Source organism: Pieris rapae, chromosome 1, assembly GCF_905147795.1.
Source record: "Pieris rapae chromosome 1, ilPieRapa1.1, whole genome shotgun sequence".
Lineage (NCBI taxonomy): Eukaryota > Metazoa > Arthropoda > Insecta > Lepidoptera > Pieridae > Pieris > Pieris rapae.
The window spans coordinates 3,197,370-3,223,874 of record NC_059509.1 but is presented as its reverse complement, the minus strand read 5'-3'; the positions used below and the strand labels follow the sequence as shown (position 1 = coordinate 3,223,874).

Sequence of the window (26,505 nt, the reverse complement as noted above, 5' to 3'; positions counted from 1 at the left end):
AAAAAATCTGATAAAATAAGATATCAATTTACCATTGCAAATAAATTTAATATAAAAAACTACAATGTCATGACCGAGAAACAGGTCAATGTGTCTTTTCAACAGTTTCCAACAGTTGGATCATAAAATTAGAAGCATTTGATGTATATATTTCTTTTTTTTGACGTTCTTAAGTACATTATGTTACCTACATGAATAAATGATTTTTGATTTGATTTGACCTAATTTTAGAATAAACCTAACTGTATCATCAAATATAAGTAACTTAACGACAGATCCAATGGGAAGCTAAAAGGACTTTCTCTCTTCTTTTGTTTCTTAAATTGCCGTTACCTAATATAAAATACCCAATTTTATACATATATGACATTAATATACGAATTAATCAATTAACCTTGATTCAAGATCATGGCGCTCCAACGAACCTGCGTCAATAAATTGTTCTTTCCAAATTCACCGAAATTGTTGTTTTCTTTGGAATTGTTTTGTATTTTTATGTATTTTTCCCTGGAACTATATCTTACGCATCATTCAGCGATCGTGATTTTTTGTATTTTATTTTATGGTTCATTGGTGAATATTCTCTATTCTTCATAGTTACAATAAGTACTTTAAAAATAAAAATAGCATCTTTTCTCATAAAGATTTATTTATTTATTTGCAGTATATATAATAATTATATATAGATACCTTACATATGAAATTGACGTTTTGTCGTACTGGCCACTCGGATCTCAAATATCTCCTCTTTAGTTAGGAATTGCAAATTCAATTTTTACAGCTATTTACTCGTGCATTTGTTTTTAGAAAACCATTGATCATTTCAGGTTCACCTTTATTATTTTTTCTATGCGTGTATTTATAAAATTTAAAACATGAATGTCGCGTTTTAACGAGTACGAGATCCGCCGTCAAAGTCAAACTCAAAAATCAAATATTAACACAATGTAGTGTACATTGTACAAATAAATATACCTTAAATTTTACATTTACTGCCAGTTCTCAAATCAAGGGCGTAGAACGGAAGAAAAGAACTGGCAATAAACTCTCCACCACTCTTTTTAATCGCCAAGTTTTTTGTCTTTGACAACGTTTGTAAGGAGCTGCAACCATTACACAATATTCCACATGACATCTTAAGTAATAAATAAGAATATAACTTAAAAAAATATTTGTCTCAGATTGTCAAAGATCATCTATCAGCAGGATATAACTAACATTCATATTATTTGAATACGACCAGTCCCCACAAGTAGCACCCGCTCCCTCGCCATATTTTAAGGAGAGAGACAACCCAATGCAGGGTCGCCGCTACAAGCAATACTAGTGGCATCATTGCTCCCGCAACGAAGGATTAATGATGTGTATGGTAGTGAGTCGTGAAAGAAAACACACTGGGGTTTTGGTTCGACCAGCAGAACAAGCCCCTGGACAACCGAAGACCAAAGTTGATAACGAATAATTTAAGGCTGTTGTGGAAGCGGATCCATCGCAAACTACGTCTGAGTTAGCTGCAGGCTGCGGTGTTAGTGATGAAACTATTATTCCATTTGAAGCAAATTGAGAAAATAGAAATGCATAAAGGTGGGTTTCTCACGAATTGAGCGCATCAAATCGACAAACGCGAGTCGATTGCTGCGTTACATTACTCAACTAGGAAAGGGATTTTAAATCGAATCATTACGTGTGATGAAAAGTGGATTATGCACTATAATCGCAATGGCTGAATCCAGCCGAACCAGCCAAGTCGTGCCACAGGCGAAAATTAACGAAAAAGTTACTTGATAGTGTTTGGGGGACCTATGCTGGGGTTGTTCACTAAACTGAAACATGTAATTAGGTAAGTCAAAAAATCGTCATTTTCCAGCCTAGGTAATCATAATTTTTCATAGCGTGATCTTTCGCAAAAAACCGTTCAGAAACCTTGATAGTTTTTTTTTATAGTTTATAATCATATCACATTTATACAAACAGGCGCGCCCGGGGACCTTCATTTTTTGTTATGTGAAGATAGGATAGGAAAACAATAATTAAAATTCATTTGCTTCATTAGTGTATATTAATTTAATTTTCTGTATTTGGAGTAGGTTTCATTCCATAGTAACAAAGCCTCATCTTCCCATAAAGGCGCGGTAGACAGGTGCGTATTAATGACTAACTGCTTGGGTTCCTTGGGGCTCGACGGTTCCCACTTTACAGGTAGCAGCGCCGTCGTGAATGGGATTGGATTACTGTTTAACAAAATTAATTATACATTTTATAATATCATTGAGGAGCCACATAATTATCTATCAAAATTTAATTCCATTGTTGATATTCATTATATAAACAGTACATCAGTAATCAACTTACAACAGTATTACAGTAATCATATAAACAGTTATAGTCTTACGTAAATTACTAATGTTTTTTGCATGTCGACTCACTAAATAATGTCTTTAGAATGATCTGATGACTAATTTTAGTATTCATACCTAGACATGTATTGGTTTCTACACGAAAAAAATATATCACATAGCTTAAAGATAGTTTACCTATATTTTGCAAAATTGCTCCACATAGTTGTCATTTTCTCAATCATTTTCATCTCCAATGTTGCTATTGGCCAAAAACCTTCTACTTTAAATAAATAAGGAATCTCGTCGCCGTGTGATGCCCCAGGGCTTGTACCAAATCCGTATAATATCTTTACTAAATTTAATGAACCGCTGTATGAAAACTTGTAAGAAAATACTGGTTTCCCAGAATTTCTTATCAACAAATCCGTTGTGGATACCACAGGAAATCTAATCCCAGCATCACCTTCATATTTAACTAAGCTGTCTTCACTGACTTCTGAATTATTTTCGTTGGAAGAATATATGTTTTTTAGTTTTTCTGCGGTCTCTAACCTTGCACTATTATCCGGAAATTGTAAATCTCGTGGTAGCGAGTCAAGGAAGTTAAACATGGCCTTAGTTGTTTTATTCTCCTTTCCCACAAACATATATCCTTCGGCGTTATTAAATCCAATTATTAGGGGCACTTTATTAAATTTGCCGCTATTAAGTACAACATAGGGACTATCTGTTAAAAACGTTTCAGTTCCAGGAATCGAAGTCTCAATACACGGGACAAATATATTTTCCGATTGTATTATATCTCCATTAGATCTAGGAATCCTCGTGCTAAGTAACTCAACTGCAGTTTTCTTTTTGAAAATATCTAAAACTTCATATACATCCGTTGAGTTGTATTTCAATTGTTGTGCAAGGTGAAATGCTATATCCTTAGGGTTAAACTGTGTCGCCCAAAATGACATGGCAGAACCACTTTCTAATATAGCTTTATGAAATAAACCTTTGGACATCGGTGATAATATATGATAGAGCACAGAAGCGGAACCTGCACTCTCACCAAATATTGTAACATTATCGGGATCACCTCCAAAAGCTATGATATTTTTTCTCACCAATCGGAGAGCTTCTACTTGATCTTTTAAGCCCATATTTCCTTGAGCTTCCTTTATGCCCAAGCAAAGAAAACCCAAAACTTCAAGACGATAATTCAATGTGACCAGAATCATATTATGGTTGACTAAAAATTCTGGTCCGTATATGTAAGGTGATCCAGATCCATCTCTAAAGCCTCCGCCGTGTATAAATACCATCACGGGGTAAGGCCGATTCCTTCGCTTTATTGGAGCGTAAACATTAAGAGTAAGACAGTCCTCATTTCCTATAACAAAATTTAAAAATCGTTGTGGACATCGACTGAATTCATTGATAGCATCTAGAATACCTTCCCATTTCGGTGCTGGTTTTGGACTCTGAAATACAGGTTGTTATTCTATAGAGTTTGGCGAAAATAAAGCCGGTATACTTAGTATTTTATTTTCTACCAACCTCAAATCTATTAGCGATAGCGTAAGGTATACCGTGATATCTAACATGCGAATTATCCAGAGCAACAGTACCACGAAGAAGGCCACTGGAGATTCGAATTGGTAGCGTCGGAAAATGGGCTTCTGAGATGGCTACCGCCATCAATGCTATCAGGATTCTTCTTAATTTTATCATTTCTCTAAGTAATCACAAGTGTGTCATTATATAATGTGAAATAAAACGTTACAATAGCTTATTGTTCTCTTACCTGAATAGTTACGCTGTCATATAAATATGCGCTATTTCTGTATGTAATAAGAACATTATTGACCGAGTGGAGATAAATCTTGCCTTATATATGCCGGCTGGCTTAATTGTAGGGTCTGGTTGCTTTGTGTTTGTAAGGTGGGATTGTCTTAACACTATAGACTATTAATACTATTATATAAATCTCATTGATATTCTATTCATTAATTCGTTCACTTTAACATAATAATATAATTTAAATAAAACATTTTCTCGATGTAAAATATCACTGATATTAATTAGCAAAACGCGCTCTGATTCTGTGCGTCAGATAATAAAAAATAAATTTTCAATTGGTTAAGTTCACGGCAAGCACTTCAATGATATTGAAATTACGGAAAATTGCGGTCTTTACAAATAATTATAGAATACGCCATGTATATTGCAAAACAATTATCTTAACTCGGATATTGCAAACCTTTTACGGAAAAAAATTAAAAAAAATATATTGTAACGGTTTAGTTATACACACTACCAACTTGATTACTATATTATTACTAAGTTTCACGAGAATGTCGTAAACCACCAGTAATGGAGAGGCACCAATAGAAGAAGAAGCCAAGAAGATCCTTCTACCTGAGAAGTATGCTGGAAAACTAAATGCGTTTAAATATAATAGTTTGCACCATTTTCTGATAAAGAGATAATCGAAATAGTTTAAAGAACCTTGTTATTAACATTACCTGCGGGTAATCTGAAATGTCAACCTTTAATTGGTTGTGAATAAGTTAATCCTGTATTGATTATTATATTTCTTACCAATGAAATATAATAATCAATACAGGATTAACTTATATTATGTATAGAAATCACACATCAACTTATAAAAAAAATTGTATACTAATTCTGTGTTATTTTTATATACGGTCACAGAATAACAAGATATGTTAACAGTAGATGTTTTTTAATTTACAGATTACAACAAATTTTTTACAAAAAATTACAAAATATACGTACGTATAGTTGTATAAACAATAATCGTCAATCGTCAAATCGGCATAAAATAAATCGGCAGTGATATTAATTTTTATCATTCTAATTTTATCAATTAATAAATAAATAAATACGAGAAATTATAAATTGATTAAAGACAGTAAAAACATTTAAGACACAATTAATATGGCTCCATAAACATAAACCAGAAAAATATCTTATTAAGTAGACCCTTTTCTCGTTCTTGGATGTCACAGCCATGTTCTCTCTAGCATTAAAGTAACAATACTTAAAGAAAAACGTTTAATTAATTTTTTCGTCTAAATTCCTTGTAAGTTTGGTTCCAGAGTAATATTCCTTCATCGTTCCAAAGAGTTTCTATTGAAAATTCAGTATCAATGACCAATAGTTCTGGCTTTATTGGATTTATAGGTTCCCATTTGATTAAGAATTCTTTGTTTATCCGCGGGATAGGGTTTCTGTAAAAAGCGTTTTAAATTAAGTTTTCAGTTATCAAAATGTATTGCCGTATGCTACTTATTTTCTAAATGTTCAAATACAATAAAACAAAAATCCAACTGATTGCTTTGCAATATTGGAAGTAAAATATAGACGTTTCGGGCCTAACAAATTAAATCTAATACTAGCGTGATCAAGGGAAGTAAGTAAGAAAATAAAGAATCTTACTCAAATTTAGCGAAGTTTGTCCACATAGTTGTCATTTTGTGTATAACGTTCTGTTCTAAAAACGACATAGGTAATGTTACTTCTGGTTTAAATAAATAAAATAATTCATCGGCATGTGTTGCACCAGAATATCTCACGAAACCATAAAGCAACTTCAATAAGTTCATCCAGCCATCACGTGCAAACTTATATACGAAGACAGGTTTATCCATATTTCTAATCAAAAGGTCAGCAGTAAATATCACAGGATAAACTATACCCGCATCTCCTTCATATTTTGCTAATAAATTTAAATCTTTTGTATTTTCCTTATTTCCGAAATATACTTTTGTTAACTTCTCCGAAATCGTAATTTTATCTAACGCAGTTGGAAACTCCAAGTCTCTTGGCAAAGAATCGAAGACATTGAACTTGGATATAGTTGTATCATTTTCTTTTCCAACAAACATGAATCCTTCAGCGCTATTAAAGCCCATCATAATAGGTACCTTATTAAAACTACCATTTCGTATTATATTATATGGGCTGTCCGTTATCATTTGCTCCATGCCGTTTATAACTTCTTCAATACATGGGACAAAAATATTTTCTGACAGTATTGTATCTCCTTCGCGTCTGGGTACACGAGTTCCTAACAGTTCGACGATTGTTTTCTTCTTAAATATTTGCAAAACTTCGTAAACATCTTTTGGTTTATACCCCATTTGCTCGGCAAGTTTGAAAGCTGTTTTTATAGGCTCCAATTGCATGCTCCACGGTGAAATAGCTGAACCACTTTGCATTATTGCTCTATTATATAAGTTTTTAGACATTGGTGACACGATATGATATAAAACTGACGCTGATCCAGCACTTTCTCCAAATAAAGTAATGTTATCTGGGTCTCCATTAAATTGTTTAATATTTTGCTTCACCCAACGAAGAGCTTCTACCTGGTCTTTCAGTCCCATGTTTCCAGGAGCTTCTTTGATACCTAAACATAGGAAGCCGAGCACTTCTAGTCTATAGTTTAAAGTAACTAAAATAACGCCATTTTTGACAAGATATTCGGGTCCATATAAAAATGGTGACCCAGATCCATCTCGGAAGCCTCCACCGTGGATGTAAACCATAACGGGATAGGCTTTCCTATTTAAATGTAGAGGTGTATAAACATTTAATGTGAGGCAATCTTCATATCCGGTAATCCAAGCTTTTGAGAATCTTTGTGCACATCTAATATTTTCATTCACCGCGTCAAGTACTCCCTCCCATTTTTGAGCTGGTTGAGGATTCTGAAATAGTAATTTATAATTTTATGTCGTGGAATATTTAATAATTTGCAATGAAAATTATTTTGTGTCTTGGGTACCTGGAACCTATCCGGGATCAAAGCATATGGAATTCCATTGTAGCGAAGATGTGTACCGTCTGTTGAGACTCTGCCACGCAGCAGACCAGAGGATACGCTAATTATGGGCGTGGGCTGCTTTACGAGCTGTGCTAGCCACAACGAAGAAAGTACAACCCAACGCCACTGCACGCCCATACTGGTGATCGAGCGATTTAATCTGCAAGCTACATCTCACTGTGTTGGAAGAGGACTTAGGCACCTGCCTTTTAAAGATATCTTTTATGTAGTTGCCCTGAAACAAGTAATCGTTTAAAAGTTTATAATAAGGTAATTAAAAAATAATAAAACCAAATTGTAAGTTTTAAAACTTAATGCACTAAAATTTAAACTCCACAAAAATAATAAAACATTAGGTTTTTTACAGTTTATAAAAAAATTTAATGTTTAAAAAATATTATATAAAAATTTAAATATTCGTAATTTATAGATAAATAATGATGTGACAACCTCGTGAGAGTTGGTAAACAATTAAACATTAAACAATGCTGTGTGTTGACATATTTCTTTACGTCACCAAAACAGTCCTTAATTAAATTCCGGAATATCTGTTAAAACAGACATAGTCATGAAATTTCTTGGCAATTTCGTGTGTTTTAGCCGTTTGTTATTCGTCAGTCGTGCTGTTTAATTGGTTATCAAATCACTATTTATAGCAAACATTAATCACTTACCGACTGGTTTTTATCACTATCAGCTAAATATTTTATTATTATTATGGCTTGATATACCGAAACTTAGGTATGCAATTAGCAAATATGTGAAATTGCAAATAATGACACCGCGTCTAGTTTCGTCGATGTCATAAATACGAAGAGTGAAGATATCTTTGACTGTACACGCTAAGAGAGAAATCACACAAACAACATGGCTTTCTTATTATGTACTTTAATAAGTAAGGAATAGAGATCTTATTCATTTGCTTATCCCACCATTACCCAGTTCCTCAAGTTACAGTTAAATATGAAAGTTGATTCTTCGAATATTCGTAATTATTGTCAAACAAGTGAATTTAATTCTCGCGCGTTATTTTCAATGTTGCGATTGCTATTATTTTGTAATTTATACTAAATTGTTTGATTTGTAACTTATCAAGTTTTTGTTAGATGAATAAAAATAATAATAATAAGGAATTGCCTTTAAGTTATTTATTGCACTACAAATTATGCTGCCTGGACAAAATAGGAATCTTTCCTCTTTAAAATATTCGTGTAGCAAAGTACGCGCCTTCTGTGTAGAAATAGCAGTCTCAGTCAGTAGAATTCATTTTATGTTGCTAAAATGTTTTATTACTTTTTTGAAATTATTCAAAGACCTATTCAAATGAATTGATTGCTTTTATAAATTATTGATAAACTATATTTTATTATAATGGTGCTCAATTGAGTAATTGTATCTCTAATATCTAGTACTTGTATCTTGAACAACCGTGATTAACATGCGCGTTAGAGTTCAATGCTATATGCATTTACGTAGTTATAAACATTATACAGTACAGTTTTATTATGCCGTGAACACGTACGTATACTTTACGTAACAGTAAAATACATAATATTTTTTTAAATAAGTCGCTTCTAGTTTGTCGAGATATCAAATCAAATGGTTACAGATAAAGTCACAAGGTTGTGAATGATAAACTGTAATATTAAATGATAGTATATCATGATACATTTATTACTCAGGTAAGTTGTCTTCTGTAATTTTTTTGTGTTAATGTGCCTAACAATTACGTGACAAGATAGTGTTTGAGTAATATAATTTCCAATGTTTTTATTTATAGCAAGTTATACATAGTTATAATCCTCACTAACGCTCTCGTAACTAGTAACGAGTCTTAACTCAATTTCCTCCTGCACTGCGACGGCCATCATTTAATGACGTATTAGGTTCTGATGTTATTATATTTATCTTACGCAGCTGACACTTGGAACACCACGGCATGAGATGTGAGCTTTTCTCAAAGTGTGGTACAAAATGGGATGGCGGTGGCTAGTGCTGTGGTCAATGTGGCTGGCAGGCTTTGTGCGCCAGCCCACACTGAATCTGCGTATTTCTTCAGGGATTTTACGAGGATCTGTGTCTCCAGACGGCACGTATTTGCACTACAACGGCATACCATACGCTGAAATCACGCAGAGATTTAGGGTGAGTGTATTTAATTTTAAAAAATTACGCGGGTAAACGGCGTTTTAACAAATCTTTTGTAGGCTTGTTTTATATCCAAACTAAGCTGTATGGTTATTACAAAATATATAATAGATGTTTTTGTAAAGAATTAAAATCTCGATTTATAAAGAGTAAGTTATTTATATAAAAAAAACTAAAATTAACAATAATACTATTCCTAGTCTACTTTGTTTATCGTAATTACATAGGGTTGCATTATAAGCATGATTATTATTTAATACTATAATTACCTGTAAGTTTTAACTATTGCAGAAACCTGGTCCTGAACCAACTTGGGACGGTATATTTGAAGCGATTAACGAAAATATTCGATGCCACCAAAGAATCGGCACTAACCTTGTTGTTGGCCAGGAAGACTGTTTGACACTTAACGTTTACACCCCAGTTATGGTAGATGAAGGCACCAATTTACCAGTAATGGTTTATATTCACGGAGGTGGATTTTTCGACGGTTCCGGAAGTAGCTTCATATATGGACCCAATAATCTTATTAACAAGGGCGTCATTCTCGTCACGATAAATTATAGACTAAACATTCAAGGTTTCATTTGTTTGGGTATCAAAGAAGCGCCCGGCAATGCCGGTATGAAAGATCAGGTGGCGGCCTTGCAATGGGTGAGGCGAAATATAAAGGCATTTGGTGGAAACCCAGATAATGTTACTTTGTTTGGTGAAAGTGCTGGATCTTCTTCGGTTTCGTTTCATATTCTTTCACATATGTCGAAAGGTCTCTTTCATAGAGCTATATTACAAAGTGGATCATCTCTGTCACCTTGGGCCTTACAATACCGACCTGTATATATGGCAAGCTTACTAACAAAAGTAATGCTTCATAGCACCGAGGATGCTTTCGAGTTGTACAATATTTTAATGAATAAAACTGATGCAGAACTAGTTGTTACAAGAGTTCCTAGAAAAGAAGGTAATGTAATATTCTCTGAATTGCTTTACGTGCCTTGCGTAGAAGAAGAAATCGATGGTGAAGAACCATTTCTCACAGAACATCCTCATGATATACTGTCTAAGGGAAAATATAATAAAGTGCCAGTGATGATTGGCATGAACAGCAATGAAGGATATTTATTTGCAGCTATGGAAAACAACACGGTAGTACCGAAAATAGATGTTATAAAATCTCTGCCTAAAGATTTATTAATTACATCGGATAAGGAGCGCTGTGAAGTAGGGAATATGTTAAAGGAAATTTATATGATCGATAATAACATGTCTTCGTCTAACTTTCTGAATCTAGCAAAGTTTCACGGCGAAATATTCTTTTCTTATCCAACAATACAAGAAACAGAGCTTTATTTAATGACCAACAACGAACCAGTGTATAGTTATATTTTTAATTATAGTGGCAACAGGAATTTTCTAAAGAAATCACTCGGTGAACCGTTCTCTAGTGCTCCAGGAGCGACACATGCAGATGAACTATTTTATATCTTTAGTCAATATCTCATCCCCAATTTATTTGAGAATCAGATGATTGAAAAGATGACAACTATGTGGACTAACTTTGCAAAATACGGGTAAGTTGTGTTGTATTTTGTGGCATTTATTTCAAAACATACAAGTCGTGCTCTTGAGAATTACATAAATATTACTGGAAATAATATTATTTTCTTAAAAAAGACACAAGAGGAAAATGTTTGCGAACAAAAAACAGCACGCCTAAGGTCACTAAAGTTACAGCTTCCCGCTTTACTGATTTTGATAAAAATTTTAATGTATGCAATGTTATAAAAATATTACAGTAATTGTTATTTAATCAACTAGTTAATAAGCGTAAAATATATTTCTAACTAACTTTTATGATTAATAAAATATAAAAAAATACTAAATAATTTAAGTTGTCAAGAATCTTTGCTGCATTGTAATTAAAAAAGGTAAACATTTAAAAGAAAAGTTTCTTTACATATCTAATACTAATATGTATATTCGTTTACAGAGAGCCAACACCAGAAACTACAGAACTTCTTCCATTAAAATGGCATCCATCTACGAAGGCCTCTCCACATTCGTTAGTGATCGACTCACAATTTAGTATAGTGCCAATGGGGACCAGTGAATCTATTAAATATTTAAGAAGAATCTATGCTAAGTACAGAAGAAAACAAACCCGTGATTTATAAATAAAAAACTCATTAAATGATGTATTGTATGCACACATTTTATCACATGTATATGACTGTTTACGCAGAATGCTTTCCTGTGATTTATTAAATAATAATATAAATATATTATGTATATATAATATGGCTTTTGTTTGTATTGCACAATACGAAAATGTATTTATAGTTATGATAAGTTTTCTAAATTTTCTTTTTATTCAACGGAGTTCAATGTATGTAAACATTCTAAATGTATATAACATTCAATAGGAAATATAATATGGGGTTTAATACAAAATAAATCACGTATTTGTTTTATTTTCACATTTATACCTAAATATTATTGCGGAAATTTAAAATACCTTTTCATAATTTTCTTATAAAAAATATATTGTAAAATTTATTTTTTATAAAAAAATGTATTATCCTAGTTCACTTTACTAAAATATTATAGTAATCACTTTACCTCCAATATAAACAAACAAGCATTATTAAAGTTTGACATAATAGAACAAATTTGTCTCACAAAATGTGAGGATATTGGCCCAAATCAGTGTCCCATCTATTCATTTCAAGGCGAAGGAGCCCGGCTGAGCCGATATTGGGCCGGTGAATGGGACCCGCTCAATGACCGACTTAGCGAGTTTAATTTTCGCCTCTTTTGATGGATGACCGAGTTCTGAGCTGCCGTAAATAGAGGCACATACTTAAGTCGTTTCATCTCACGCTGTACGCATTTCAATTGGAATTTTCGGAACTTGCTTGACATACCTACGTATAATTGAACAGATAACATCTCGTAGTAATTATCATTTTTTACCTACAACGGATATTCGAAGGCAAAATAGTAAGATGTCTGTAATCATTTCGTAATATTACGAGACCTTGGACTTTGCTCACACGTAATTATTATAACACAAACGGGTTTATCGATTTTGTACTGGATTATCGGTACCAAATCTATTGCAGTGTATTTAATTACCCAAAAGTTTAAATCACGCGGTAAATAACTGGTAGGTCGTACAGCATTAACAGGCGTGCATGGAGATACCAGGATATATCCGGATTATGTTAAACACTACTCGGCCCGGATTACTGGCATTTCCCCGGATTTACGGCGTTTTTCGATGCGTTCCCGGGATTTTAAGCTGCGTATTGAATAGTGCGGTTAATCTTTATGGGGCTCGGCTTATGTGCGAAGATGTATTGTGTTTGATATTTAAATAAACTATTGGTTGTTTTCATTTAACTGATAAAATCAAATTATTATGAAAATTATTCATGTAGCTATTAAACGAGAATAGCAATATTAAATTATGTAATAATGTATTATGTTGCCATTAGTAAATTAATTTACAATCTTATTTTGTAAATTAATAGTTTTTAGTTAGTAGTTAATTGTAAGTATTATAAGTTTCCGTGAGTCACAAAAGTAATTAAGATTATAAAAATACGATATACTAATACAATTATATTATAAAAGACATTTAAACATAAATTAAATCGATCGATTCTAGATTGTAAAGTATGCAAGTATAATTAGTTTTTTAATAATAATTGATAATTGTAACGATGAATGATGTAAATAATGATTCATTACAATTATTGAAAAAATAATAAGGTATAATTGTTTGTATCTTGTATTCATGGGTAAATAATAATACCTATTTACTGTATTATTAATAATACAGTAAATAGGTATCTACGTGAGAAAAATTCTTAAAAAATTAACACGCAATTTCTTTTACAAAAACAGAGTTCAAATTTTCACTTATATTAATATTATCGTAAAGACTTTATTAAACCTATAAAATGTTCGTGAAGATCTAATTTTTCAATATTAAAAGTATTATAAGCCTATGAAATATTTTGCGAGAATTATTCCTTAACGAATTTTAATTAAAATACCTGGGTCGTAATCATAATCTATTTATTATAAAGGCAGATTTTTTTGTATTAAAATCTTTACAAATTCAATTTCAAAATAATTTATTCACTAATTTAAACACAATGAATTACGAACGTCGATAAAGAAATACATATTAAGTGCTTCTAATATACATTAACTGCCAGATTCTCAAATCAAGGGCCTAGAACGGACGAGAAGGCTATAAACTCTCCGCCACTCTTTATTGGAAGTCTTGAAATTCCTAGTTCACATATTATATAATTATAATATGATCATTAAATAATGTTAAATAATAAACCCAGACCGATCATAGCTAGGGATCAAACCGACCTATCAAACGACCGAGAATCACCTTTTTTACATGGGAAGTGCATTGCGCCGCCAGACTGCTTGGTTCGGGAGGATTATGTGGGTGTCACTATAGTGCATACAAGCATATACGGCGCCACCAACAATCGCCCTATGCTGGATGCAGTAACAGCAGAGCCTTATCTTCTTCCCTACAAGCGATGCGGCGGTTGCGTCCGCATCTCCACGCCCATTGTTGGTTTGTGAAGATACTTGACACAGCAAGTATCCTTCACAGATGGGGCCTTACAAATACTTAGTGAAGATTGGGTCCAGTACTAGCACTGGCAGGGATGGGTCACCATCCCTTTTGGACGCATGGACCCCTGCTTCCCCGCTTGGGCACTTTTTAGTTGGCAAGGTTTTAGTGCGCGCGTCACGCATTTACGCGACGGGCCTGCAAGAACCGAGATCACTAGGCCAACACTGCTCTAGCGGTATTTAAATATAACAAATATATTTAGTTATCCCAGCCTATCTTACAATTTTCATCAATAGCAACCCAACCTGAGATTGTCATAAATTTTCCAAAGCCCCCTCATTATGCATATGTTACCGAGGCATTAATGGTTACAGGCGACTTAACCCTTCGATAAACTAAAAACTGTGGGATTTATAGACCGGCAGTAAGCCATGAATACTTTCAACAAATTTGCTCCTTATGTCTGTGACTTATAACATAAGCTGTGGCGATCTATTATTGATATAGTTAACTACGCGACTAAGATATAAATATATCAAGCAATGATGTTATCATCGAGTACCTACATACCGTTGATTTTATTGTAGCTTTGGTTCAATGAAATTTCTTTTATAACTTTTACGAAACATAATTTTGTTTGATTTAGTTGTTTCGTTATCATTCAATTATTTGATAGTTTGGAATCATTAGTTAACGAATAAAAGTGCGAATATTTTTACGACCAATCAAGTGAGAGCAAATGCCTCATCATGACTGAGTATTCAGTGGTGCATTGTGGTGTCGAGAGGTTGGATCGAGTTGGGTCGAGAAGATTGTGATTAAAAATAAGATCGTTGCTCAGCTAAAGTGTTATTTGTAGTGTGAGGAATTGTACGATAATGCGTGTCGTATATGATCGCACTTTAAAAACCCGCTAATGACGATATTCCTCCGACAAATATATTAAGAGTCCTTTAAATCAGCACATTAATTTTACGATATAGTTTCTTGTATATATCATATAATTATTGTCTTTCATCGAAAATTTCCTATTTGGACCCCATCCTGTTTGAACTACCTGCAAAAATGTCCTTTTCATCCCGTATTATTCACGCTATCTACCTGCTACTAAAACCATAATAAATATTACAATATGATATCTGGTGCTCACTCCGGCGAGATAGGACGAGTTACGGTCCAACGTTATCTCCTCTAGGCGGGTACAGCCCATGTGTTAAAATTGCTCTTTAAATATGGTTTACACTTTTGCCTAATCTTTATTGGGTCATACCACCCGTCTATTAATATTCTAAAGGTCTTTATATCTTGTAATAAACAAGATCTAAGCCTGTTTGTAGGTACTTATTCTACTTATTGAAACATTGCTAGATTGTTTTTGTTTTTTTCTCTATTCCTCAACTACTATATGGGGTTCATTGCGATGAGTGAATTTAATGACTACTTAGCTATTACTATTTAGCTGTAACACAAGTTGTCAATTGTTTATAAAACGACATGGTTTAAAGTTCAAAAGGCATGGCATATTTGGGCGTCTGTTGTATTGCTAATTTTAAGGCAAGTAACCAAAACAAAAATCCAGAACTTTTCTATTCCATTTCTATGGAATGGCATAAATACGAGCGATCGATATGATCATAGATGCGTGGAGGTTAACAGCGTGCAGTAATTTATTGCGCCTGGACTGAAGTCGAGTCTGATATAAGCACAATAACCCGCATTTCCATATAAGGATTTAATTTTTGCTGGTGTCAACTTCAGATTTCTCTATATACTTGTATCTGGTTATACTTTTGTGCTTAATATATACCGTTGATTTTTGGTTATTACAATTATGTGAATGATTGTTATGTTTTTCTATGAGATATATATAGATAGATATAGGCGCTTGCCAACTGTGTATTTAGATTTTAGATAGAAAAGTCCGTCGATGCGCACCATCTAGGCAAAAATCTAACACCTCACGAGATGTAATGAGGCTACTAAATACATTTGGATTAAAAATCCCGTAAATTTATCATTACTTAACGAATCTTGTATAAAATATAAAACGTCTTTATTCATTCAAATTGTATCCAATTTTCTAGTTACTTTTGCGAGCTGTGGAATCAGCTTCCAACTCACTCACTAACATGAGTGTCCATGCGCTGTGGCAATTGCCTTTTATAGCTGTTACGTAGGCATCTTTTACCCTATCAAATTAAAAAAAATACTATCTACCTAGACTACTGGCAGCACAACTATAGTGATACACATTATCATAGAGTACCTTATAATATTTCCTAATAATATTGACGTTATTAAGCGAGATATTTAATTAAAACAAATACAATTAGAACTAAACATATTCAATAGAGGTCCACAATTGTCCGTTCAACTTAGGTTATTTAAGTTTTGTGTAGGGTTGGCTACAAATAGTACAGAACTGTAGAAATTAAATGGCCATTAAATTGATAGGACCAAGGGGAAGAAGAAGAGGACACTCTACAAAAAGGTGGAAACGAGGAGCTCTAAAAGAAGCTATAGAAACGTTGAAAGATGAATACGCATTAATTATATTTGTATAATCTTAAAGTCAAAAAGGATTATATCATTTAAACGTGGCAATTCTTTCATATTAAATGATGCTTCTATTAAGAAAAATAGGGCGTGCGTACAAAGTACACATATCAGCAGTGAAACTTCTTTGTAAATTAATTATAACTAAGGTAAAAGCCCAAACAGATCATGATCATATATGATCACTATATATATATTTGTATATCTATATTTACACTGTTTATACACTATACGGTGGTATAAATATATAAAAAATCCGCGTTTATTGCACAAGACGTTATGCGACAGAATTTTTATCTTAAGTTCTAATATGTAATTACTTAACCAATAATGTGTATTATTTCTCGATATCCCTTTCTCACTCTTTCTCAAGCGGTCTCAATCGCTCTTTCCCTTTTCTTTAATAAAAATACTGGACTTCGTGACGTTCAATCCGTAAAAATTATACCCTCAAGTTTCGCTTCAAAAGTTTTTGACTTTTCTTACATACCTCTGGTATCGAGAGTGTCCATGGCGGTATCACATAACATCAGATGATTGTTCTGCCCGTTTGTTTGTTAAAAAAAAATAAGGCTAAAAACAAAAACTTATATTAAGTGGTAACCCTACTGGCGGGTTGATTCACAGGGGAACCCTAATCATGCACATAATTAGTTGATTGCGAACCCATCGGATGGCACAAGTTTTGTAGTTACAAATTAATATGCTTTTAGCAATGGTTCAATTTGACTAACTTGGGGCAAGAAAGTTAGCTTCAAATGTGTTGCGGTGGAGCGAGGTACTTTAAATTATCATTATTAATGAGAAACTGTGTAATTCTATTTTCAGGCTTTACTAAGCTTTTATCAAAAACATCCTATTTAATTTAATAAGTTAAAGAATTAAGTTACAAACAGAAGAGTAAACCTTGTATTCTTTATAGGCCTTTGCCATTGTGTGGGTTTGTGGATGATATGAAAAGCAAGAGAGTGAATGAAAATAGAAGACAAATATAGGATATATTTGTCTTCTATCTCATCGGCTGAATATGCATTTATTAAAGAATGATAACGCTACAACGGATTTAACCCTGGTAACCACACGGTTCGAGTATAATATTTCGTCGATAATAATTCAACAACACTAACACAATATAAAAACTATTTACTTTACCCGTATTTTCGTAAACCCTCTTACTTTAATGTAGATAGGCTATTTTCGGTGGTAGCGTCCATCACATGCAGGCTTCCGTTGCAAGACGGGGCATAAATAGTCAGGAATTATCTGCTGCGGACCATTGGCGATCAATTGAGTGAGACTCATTTCATCCAGCCTCGACAAACGTTCTCTACGTAACATGCTTCGCCTCTTCGTGAGAAAATAGCAAATAGAATGGTCATTGTAATAATACAACGGAAAATATAAAAACTAAAGTGCCGTTTTCTTATGAGTATTTGATATTTTATACTCATTAAAATATTTTCCTTATACAATTAATTCATTAAAATATATCTCTTTTACGTTTAAATAAGTAGATTTTTAAAATACAGGAGTTGTTAATTCTTTTAATTAAAGAAAGAGTGGTGATGTCTAAAAACTAAATAACTTTAACATCTCCAACCTTCAAAAGATGACTCCATATACAAAATAAGTTATACCATTTGTCAACAATTGTATTCAAAATCAGGTTCAGTCACCCCAAAACTCGATTAGTGAAACACGTTTTGCTAATCGAATAGAACTCGACTCAGGTACAATCGGAATGCAATAGTCTAGATGATTTGTATAAATAAATCAAGTTTGTAACGATGGAGTAGGGAAGACCAATCGAATTAGTTCTGTCTTAGTTGATTACATGCTATATGTACTGAGGACTATTGTTAAACTCATGTAAATTGCTAGCAGTGTTAGTATATTGGTTAAGCTTACGATTCCCACTTGAGCTCCTTCTGTGAAATAATGGGTTTTATTTTTTAACTGTGGCGCTGTTATATAGACCTATAATTACATATTGCTGTAGATTCTATTGATATCTATTTAGTGTAGTATCTGTTTAGTGATATTTTTTCTAATAGGCTTTCTGTGTCTGTTATCTCACAATGTTTTTCTTTACCGTACGAGCAAGTGTTTATATAGACAGAAAGTCGATAGGCACAGCCGGGGTTTGAAGCTACGATCTCAGGAGAGTCGCACGCTAAATAAGAGAAGCTCGTACGAAAACCAACGTTATTAAATCGGAATATTTTAAACTTGGCAGTGGGTTTTCCACCTAAAGTTAGCCTGTGAAGAAAGATGAAGAAATAAATACATAATGTAAGGCAAATTATAAGTAAAAATAATAAAATGTAATATAAAATATTTTGTAGATTACAGTGCCCATGAACGAATGGATTTGTCACTAAAGTGTAATAAAAAGCTAAATTTAACAAATGTGGTTTTGGCACGATTTTTTCCCGATAATTCAACACAATTGCATGCTTTATGTAAATTAATAAAGATTAAAGTTGCAAAGTAATTAAGTTCTAAGTACTTCTGTGAAATGTTAAGGTTCAAAGTTCATGTTTAATATGGTTAGAATTTTAGTAGTTGTTCGATAAAAAGTTTATTTATGAAGGATTTATTTTATTTTATGTTTTATTTTTAACTTTTTTTGTCCAAATAAATAAATTCAAGGAAAATGATAGACAAATTATACATTGTGAAACAGGTCCTAAATCTTCTTTGACGGCTTGCCTAGGACAAAACAGAGGAAACCCTTTTACGTCTTTAGCCTAATCTATATATATAAATGGATTGCTGTTCGTTTGTCTCGTTAAAACTCGAGAATGCCTGGATCGATTTTTCTTGATGATCTTAAAATATTTGTGGAAACTCAGGGGTTAAACGGTGGAAACTCTAAATAATAACTAATGAAAAATACTAAAAACGGCAATTTTTTTTCCAATAAAAATGTTTTTAGCTAGAAAAAAAAAGCCACTTGGCTGTCATAATATATTTGTATTGCCTTCAGACATTTGCGTTCTTAACAGTTGTATGAGGTCCGTTCTCTTTGGCAAAAAAAATTAGTTTTGACAGAAATATATGTAGGTAGATACGAAATTCCAGGCCATCTAGTAATGTATATTTTATATAGGGTAATATGTAGGGGTCCCCGTAAAAAAATGTCTATATGCCCAAACTTTTCTATGTTTACAGTTTCTGTCTCTATTACATAGTTTATTTTAAGCACTCTATTAGGCACGCTGTAATGTTTGTATAATGAATAATTTGATTTAATGACAAATTATTGCTCATGGTCATTTCGTTTTTAAAGCTTAATTTTCTTATCAGATCGAGACGAAATACGGCGTATGTTGGCTTCTGAGAAGAGGAAGTTATGCTCGCATGCCACGTTAGATGTCTGGATGGAATAGAAAGTTCATAGAAATACTTTTGTGGAATTATTTGAGGCTAATCACTTCGCAGAAAGTCTGCCTTGTTAAAGTTTCTTACAAATATACACAAATTGATCCATGCTATAACACTCTCTGCTTAATAATTAGTATGTGAATATGTGTTATTTTCATATCTCAATAGTGTAGTAATAGTTTTGAAAACAATTAAATATATTATTATTCTTTACAATATTCTTAACCTACATGGCAATAATAAAAACAAATTAAAAATTAGTTCCTGGGGTAGTATAATGCAGGCTGCACACTGTGTATCCTATTTAATCCAATTTTTAAATAGTGTCGCAATTAAAGAAATTATAACGGGAAAATGAAAAGAAACACGGTTTTAGAAAAATTCACGTTGTAAAAATTTGAATTTGGAATTCCTCACCAAAGAGGATATTTGTATTTGAAGTCAAAATGGTAATAATAAAACGCAAATATTTTTGTTAAAAATAAGAACGTTATTATTATTCTTTAAAGGTACAACAGTCCTTTCATGAAGAGGTATTAGGGTGTCTAATGGATTAAAAAAATATTTTTATGACCGTAGACAGTAGAATTTGTGAAAATAAAAATAATTTAATATCAATTGTTTCTACACTATCAAAGCTATATACATTATATTAAATGGCATTGAGGCTCTATCGACTGTGTCTTATATTATATGATTTCCGTTGCGTTAATTTCTAAGACGCTATCAATTTAATATGTCCCTGACACTAATCCGAAGTAACGATTTACGATTGTGTGCATTCGATATTTCTTTATTGTGTCAAGCTGTCTTTAATATATTCACTTTCAATATGTAAAGCGTTTAAAATCTGACGTATAAATTTATTTACTTATTTATGGATTCTTTGATAATTAGTTTGATTTCAATAGGTTTTACTTATGTTTTTTAAAAGGAATACTTAAACCTGGTAAACTTGATAACAGTAATAAAGTATGTTAATGTATGGATAATTCCAGCTAATGTCTAGGTTCTAGGGAGGCAACGGGGTGGAAGGTGAGTCCACAAATGACCCTTAATGCACACCGCCTCCTGACAAAGGCTTATCCTTCAAAGGGTCTGCCACAAAAATCTTACAGTACACTCGATATTTTAACATTTTGGTTCTGTATAATTGTTTTGTAGAAATATCACATCAAAGTGTTTCTTGTTCACTTGTAAGCTAATTCAAATATAACAGATTGTGTTATGGGACTTTGAAAATTAAGCGCCTTGTACGTAGTATTAGTAAACAAAAATGTGCGTGCGTACAAAGTATACATGCCAGAAGTGAAACTGCTTTGTAAATTAATTATAACTCAGGTAAAAGCCCGAATAGATGATCATGTACCAAAATATGATCACTTCATATATTTGTATATCTATATTCACACTGTTTATTATATGTGCTAATGATAATATAAATACATATATATGTTTACTGCACAAGACGTTATACGACAGAATTGCTATAAGTTCTGGTATGTAAATGTTTTAATATGTTCTACTAAACGAATATATCATATCAGTTTATTTTTTTCTCGAATTTTCCTTTTTCGCTCGTTGTTAGTCGGTCTCAATAGCTCTATCCCTTTCTTTTTGTCGAAGAAACGCTGCACATCTTCGTGACGTCCCGTAAAAGTAACCAATATGCGCCTAAAGAAGTTTCACTTCAAAAATAAGATTTTAACACATTTCCGAGTATTTCATTTTTCTAACTTTTAAGTATCACTTCAACTCTTTGTACAAAGTTTCCCGTCAAATTTTTGGTACCTGAAAAATAATTTTGATAAATAAAATTACTGGCCCCTAATCGTGAGGTCCAGAGGGATTATTATAAGCGGTCTCATTACGAGCATTTTGCGATCCTCCCGCGGGATATCGAGGCCGAAGTCCCAACCGCACCAACTATAACAGTTAAGTACTATGCTTAATAATTTACGCTACATTTGAATTGACTTTGTCGGGTAATTAATAAAGAAAAGCGTACTTAAAAGATATTTTAATTTAAGTATGACACGTGTCAGTTAGTTTATTTTTTAAGGCACTAAAACAACTTTTAAAGTGAAACTTCTTTCTCGGCGTTGGAAAAAAATATACCGTCACATTTTTTGTTACGCGCCATCTTTTTCTTGTCACTATATAATTACTAATAACTACAATTAATGACATTCTAATTCCAATTTTGTAAAAATGTAGTTTTGTAATGTAGTTATTTTAATTTATTTAGAAATTCTCTCATATAACTTTACTTAACCAATTTCTGTAAAGTTGCATATAGTATCATTTTTCGAAAAATAAGTTAATAAAGAAGTTTTACTACTGACGTGTGTACACTAGCATACCCACACATTTTTTTATAAGTTGTTTGAATTAATGGAAATATAAAGATTTATGGATTGGTACGGTTTATTAAATATATTAATTATTATACCTGAATAGTATAATTACCTGAAGTCACTATATTAACTTTAAAAAACGCATCATATTTTTGGAAATGTACTAGAGTAGACCTTGAGTAAAAGCACTTACAGGACTTGCCTTGCCTAGGCTTGACGAATACAGTTCAGAGTTGAGGAAATTGTGTGCCTCCTTCAGAAATGAGTAGCACGTCTATAGAAGTAGAGGACGTCTTTAGAAGCTACTTTACTACTCATTATTTGTGCCATACTGATTCGCGTTGGCAAGGAGCACGTCGTTCGGCGTTAATGCGGAAATATCGTGTTGGTGCACAATAACGGCTAAGAACAAAACGAACGGTTATTAAAAACGTTTCAATGATGTATCGCTGTAATTCAGAATGTTGCCGAAAGGAGTCGATGCTGTCGCACACTGGAAGCGATGCGACTGTATTTATTTAAGTAAATTCATAAGGATATATTTTTAATATTACATATAAAATTCATAGTATAATAATGGTTATGTGAAAACAAATTAAAAATAGTCGCCAGCGTGCTAGACAATTTTTAATCGTGTTAGTCTTGTATTCTAATTTTATAATATTTTGTTTCATATTTTATGTGAAAGATGCAAAGACCCAAATATTTATATAGTTTAACATTTTAAGTATTTACTTAAATTTTAACTTAACATTTTAAGTATTTACTTAAAATGTTAAACTTCAATAATTAAAAAAAACCATATTAAATTAAATAGCAGTAAGAAAAATTGTTATGAAATGTTTTTATTAATGTTAGGTATGATGTAATTATGCCTATTCACAGGCAATTCGAATGAAAAAGTAGCGGATAAGCGAGCCGTAGGTACAAATAAAAGGCTTTTGTTTCTTCATAGCAACTCTAGGTTTACAAAGAAATTAAAATATTTATCAATCAAGAATGAACAGTATGTCAATACAACAAGGTAGGCTATACCAGTGCTAATAACATCAAACATTTATTGTTCAAAGGTGTTAAATATGTACAATAATTTATTATGGTGTATTTGTTTCAAGAAGCTTTATGAGAAATATATTTTTTGTATGTACTTAATTTAGATTTGAATGTTGAATATGAAATATTATAGCCAGCTCTGTAATGGACGACGAGACTAAATCTTCCCCTGAGGGCCGTTTTATTGGCTTGATTTATCGTTTTCTTAATAAATACGTCAGTGTTGCCCGATTGCTGAGGCTTTATTATTAATTGAAACGGATATTAATTGCGCGCCCTTACACATAAATTATTGCGAGTTCTTAACGTTAACTCCTATAGAAAATGGTTCGCAGAATTTTTAATATTCTTTACAAGTAGACAAGAAGCGAAATCTGTATTGTATGTTATTTTTTAAATGAAATAATAATCGACTTACTTGAATTTTAGTCCCCCAAGTGGGGCACAGGGTATCCAGGGTAGAAAATTAGTCAGAACGGTCTTGGGCGGCTCTCTTAATTTCACTTCACGTCATTCTAGCTTCTTTCGCCTCTGCACTGGTGTTTTGGGCAGACACGTTTCCTGCCTTGAGGATTCCAATCGAGGGCTTGATTGCCAATGTGACATGGATCCCTCCGGAGCGAATGGCTCCCCGAATTCTAATTCGTTTTATAGACCTGTCAATTGGCACATCATAGCATAAACTCATAGCTGATCTTTAGAGTTTCTCTCGGGCCAGCATCATCTATTTGTTGGATTGGAAGATTTTGAAAAATAACGCGACACTGCGAGTCAACCTTCAAATTAAAAAAAAAATTATGTTACGTACCTTTTAAAATTACGTAGAAATCCCAAACGGCAAATACATACTCAGATTTGTCGCCCCGTCGCACAAATCCGACGCATTCATAGAATGTGACCAGTTGTATTTTTATCTATTCAGGGTCCAATTGAGGCTCAAATTGCGCCATTCATCGTGCCCCTAATTGGACGGCGTCACGCCAGTACTGCCTTCGTTAATTCTTCCTTTTATTTATATCTAACAACTTTCCTGGTTTTAAAGGAATCAGACGGGAATTCAGTCCGGCAGACATACGGTGTATAGAATGTTTTTAAAGTAACTGAGTCTTTTATTTGCAGGTCATAGATTTTAACTATATTTGAAGTAAATATTTAAGGATATAAATTATTCGTCAAGCCAAGAGCAGTGATCTAGTGGCCATAAAGTACGACATTCAACCCTGAGGCCGTAGTATTACCCTGGTTGTAAACCAATTTGGTTTTATTTCTATGTGCATATTTAAAACTCGCTCGATGAATGAACTTATTATGAGGATACCGGAATGCTTTGGACCCGAATAGTTGACGACGTGTATTTGTTAAGGAAGAACCTACTTACCTAAGAAAGGTCATGAAACAGAATTGATATCTGATGCCAATTTAAACATCCCGGTTTCCATACGACGTTTTCTATTTGAGTGGTGTTAATTGTGTACATAAAGATTTAATCCATTTTTGTACAACCAGTTTTCAACCACTATATCAAGGATGGTTATATTTTCGTTCGCCATTTATATTTTTTTTAATGTAATTATAGATAATCGTATTTTTAATCTGCATTAAATTTCAAGGTTTCCATGTCACACAAAAATAGGAAACATTATTATTATCTAAATATTTACATATTTTATCTGAAATGTGTACACAGCATAAGCAATACGTATTTCGACCAATAACCCTTACCATAATACGTCAAATGCAATGTACATAACATCTCATAGCTTATGTAAATAGGATATAATTGGTAGATAATTGTAACAGATAACATAGGACAGCCTCATTTCTAATTAAGTAGGATTAATAGCAGCCTTTGACGCATTGCTCGCGCCTCAATTAAGATATCCACTTCAATATATAAATTAATTAGCGAACTGATGTGACATCGGTCATTCACCTTTCATGTACTATTGTTTATTAGTAGTTTTGACGTCATTATGAATTGAAACTAATTCTAGTAATAATCCAGTGGCGCTTTTAATACTTTATCATCATATCATGTTGGCCTCAGGTTGTATCCGATTTCTTGATCATTTTTTTGTCAAAGCTAAAAGATTTTTGTCGTTGGTTTTGGGAATTGTAAAAACATTAACGTAACAAAAAATATATTAATGAAATTTACCGTATTAATTGGAGTTAAGTTTTACCAATGACTTTATTATAATAGCTCTTATCACTATTGTAAAAATATCCCTCAGTTTAGATAATTAAGCGGAAATAAAAAAAATACCGACTAAATACCTAAAGATAATAACTGGGAAATTAAAAAAAAATCTAACTAGAGTTGAAACCATGAAATAGAATTAATCGATATTTCAACAATTCATTCTGTGCCATGTCAACAAATTGAAATACAACTAAAGTGGAAATGGTCATATGAGAGGGAAGCAAAAACGAAACAGAATTGAAACAAAGTGGGAAACGGAAGAAAAGCAGGCAGATAAGAAGATGGAAGGACGCAGGTAGCGGGCTTATGTGGATTCTAAGCGACTAAATATTATTTTACTTTAAATTTAGCATATAAGGTTAACAGCATTCAATGCATTTTATTTTACATTTATTTTATCCCACAAAGACAAACAATTCTTTATTTTTACGTTCCAGTTACAAACTTGCAGACAACATGTAAATGGCTAGGATCAATCAGTGTTGAGGGCAATGCAGTGGAAAGCCAAGCAATTGTGTCATTATATCCAGTCGGGATCCGTCGGCGAATAAAATTATACGGAACCGTGGGAGCCGGCGAGTTTGTTTCTGCGCGTGCCCTTTGTTGAATACGGTACGGCTAATTAATACTTAGTCACATTCTCATGTTTTTCTAAAAAAACCCATAAATATTAGAGATTAGTTTCATGATAATTTTTACACATGCTAAATCATCAAGTTACGTTCGTTTGTTTTGTCCATATACCATTACTTTGCAAAATATGAAAATAGCCGTGATACAATATTCTTTAACTAATTGAGGCTATAACGACAGAATCAACACCTCAGTGTTTTTAGATGTTAGATGTAATTAACGATAGAACGAGTTAAAACATTTCTATACGTACACTAGCTTACATTTCTTACATAATTTTAATGCGTTATCACTCCATGTGACCAATAAAATAGTTTTATATTCAAAGAAATTTTATGATATAATATAATGAGATATATGAATAATTTCTTTTTTCA

At 32.7% G+C, this 26,505-nt stretch overlaps 3 protein-coding genes across 6 annotated transcripts; 1 reads left to right on the top strand and 2 right to left on the bottom strand.

The window, feature by feature from the left end:
* Positions 1-2,046: 2,046 nt before the first annotated feature.
* Positions 2,047-4,908, bottom strand: LOC110994786 (esterase FE4). Of its 2 annotated transcripts, XM_045630209.1 has the most exons (4): positions 4,132-4,908; positions 3,885-4,062; positions 2,535-3,808; positions 2,047-2,231 (listed from the first exon to the last, which is right to left on the bottom strand). In XM_045630209.1, exons 2-4 carry the CDS (start codon positions 4,056-4,058, stop codon positions 2,060-2,062), a joined length of 1,620 nt encoding a protein of 539 aa, XP_045486165.1. In that variant the 5' UTR covers positions 4,059-4,062; positions 4,132-4,908; the 3' UTR covers positions 2,047-2,059. The 2 variants fall into 2 exon arrangements, with proteins under 2 accessions (XP_045486165.1, XP_022117329.2); XM_022261637.2 differs by having other exon boundaries at positions 3,885-4,908.
* Positions 4,909-5,093: 185 nt separating this feature from the next.
* Positions 5,094-8,000, bottom strand: LOC110994770 (acetylcholinesterase). 2 transcript variants are annotated; one of them, XM_022261609.2, is made up of 4 exons: positions 7,854-8,000; positions 7,141-7,414; positions 5,790-7,063; positions 5,094-5,581 (listed from the first exon to the last, which is right to left on the bottom strand). In XM_022261609.2, the coding sequence occupies exons 2-4, from the start codon at positions 7,315-7,317 to the stop codon at positions 5,410-5,412; spliced, it is 1,623 nt and encodes a 540-aa protein (XP_022117301.2). In that variant the 5' UTR covers positions 7,318-7,414; positions 7,854-8,000; the 3' UTR covers positions 5,094-5,409. The 2 variants fall into 2 exon arrangements, with proteins under 2 accessions (XP_022117301.2, XP_045485524.1); XM_045629568.1 differs by lacking the exon at positions 7,854-8,000 and adding an exon at positions 7,630-7,787.
* A 710-nt stretch (positions 8,001-8,710) lies between these two features.
* On the top strand, positions 8,711-11,782 carry LOC110994769 (acetylcholinesterase). Of its 2 annotated transcripts, XM_045628356.1 has the most exons (4): positions 8,711-8,861; positions 9,097-9,324; positions 9,619-10,898; positions 11,318-11,782. In XM_045628356.1, the coding sequence occupies exons 2-4, from the start codon at positions 9,154-9,156 to the stop codon at positions 11,499-11,501; spliced, it is 1,635 nt and encodes a 544-aa protein (XP_045484312.1). In that variant the 5' UTR covers positions 8,711-8,861; positions 9,097-9,153; the 3' UTR covers positions 11,502-11,782. The 2 variants fall into 2 exon arrangements, with proteins under 2 accessions (XP_045484312.1, XP_045484310.1); XM_045628354.1 differs by lacking the exon at positions 8,711-8,861 and having other exon boundaries at positions 8,939-9,324.
* The last annotated feature ends 14,723 nt before the right edge of the window (positions 11,783-26,505 follow it).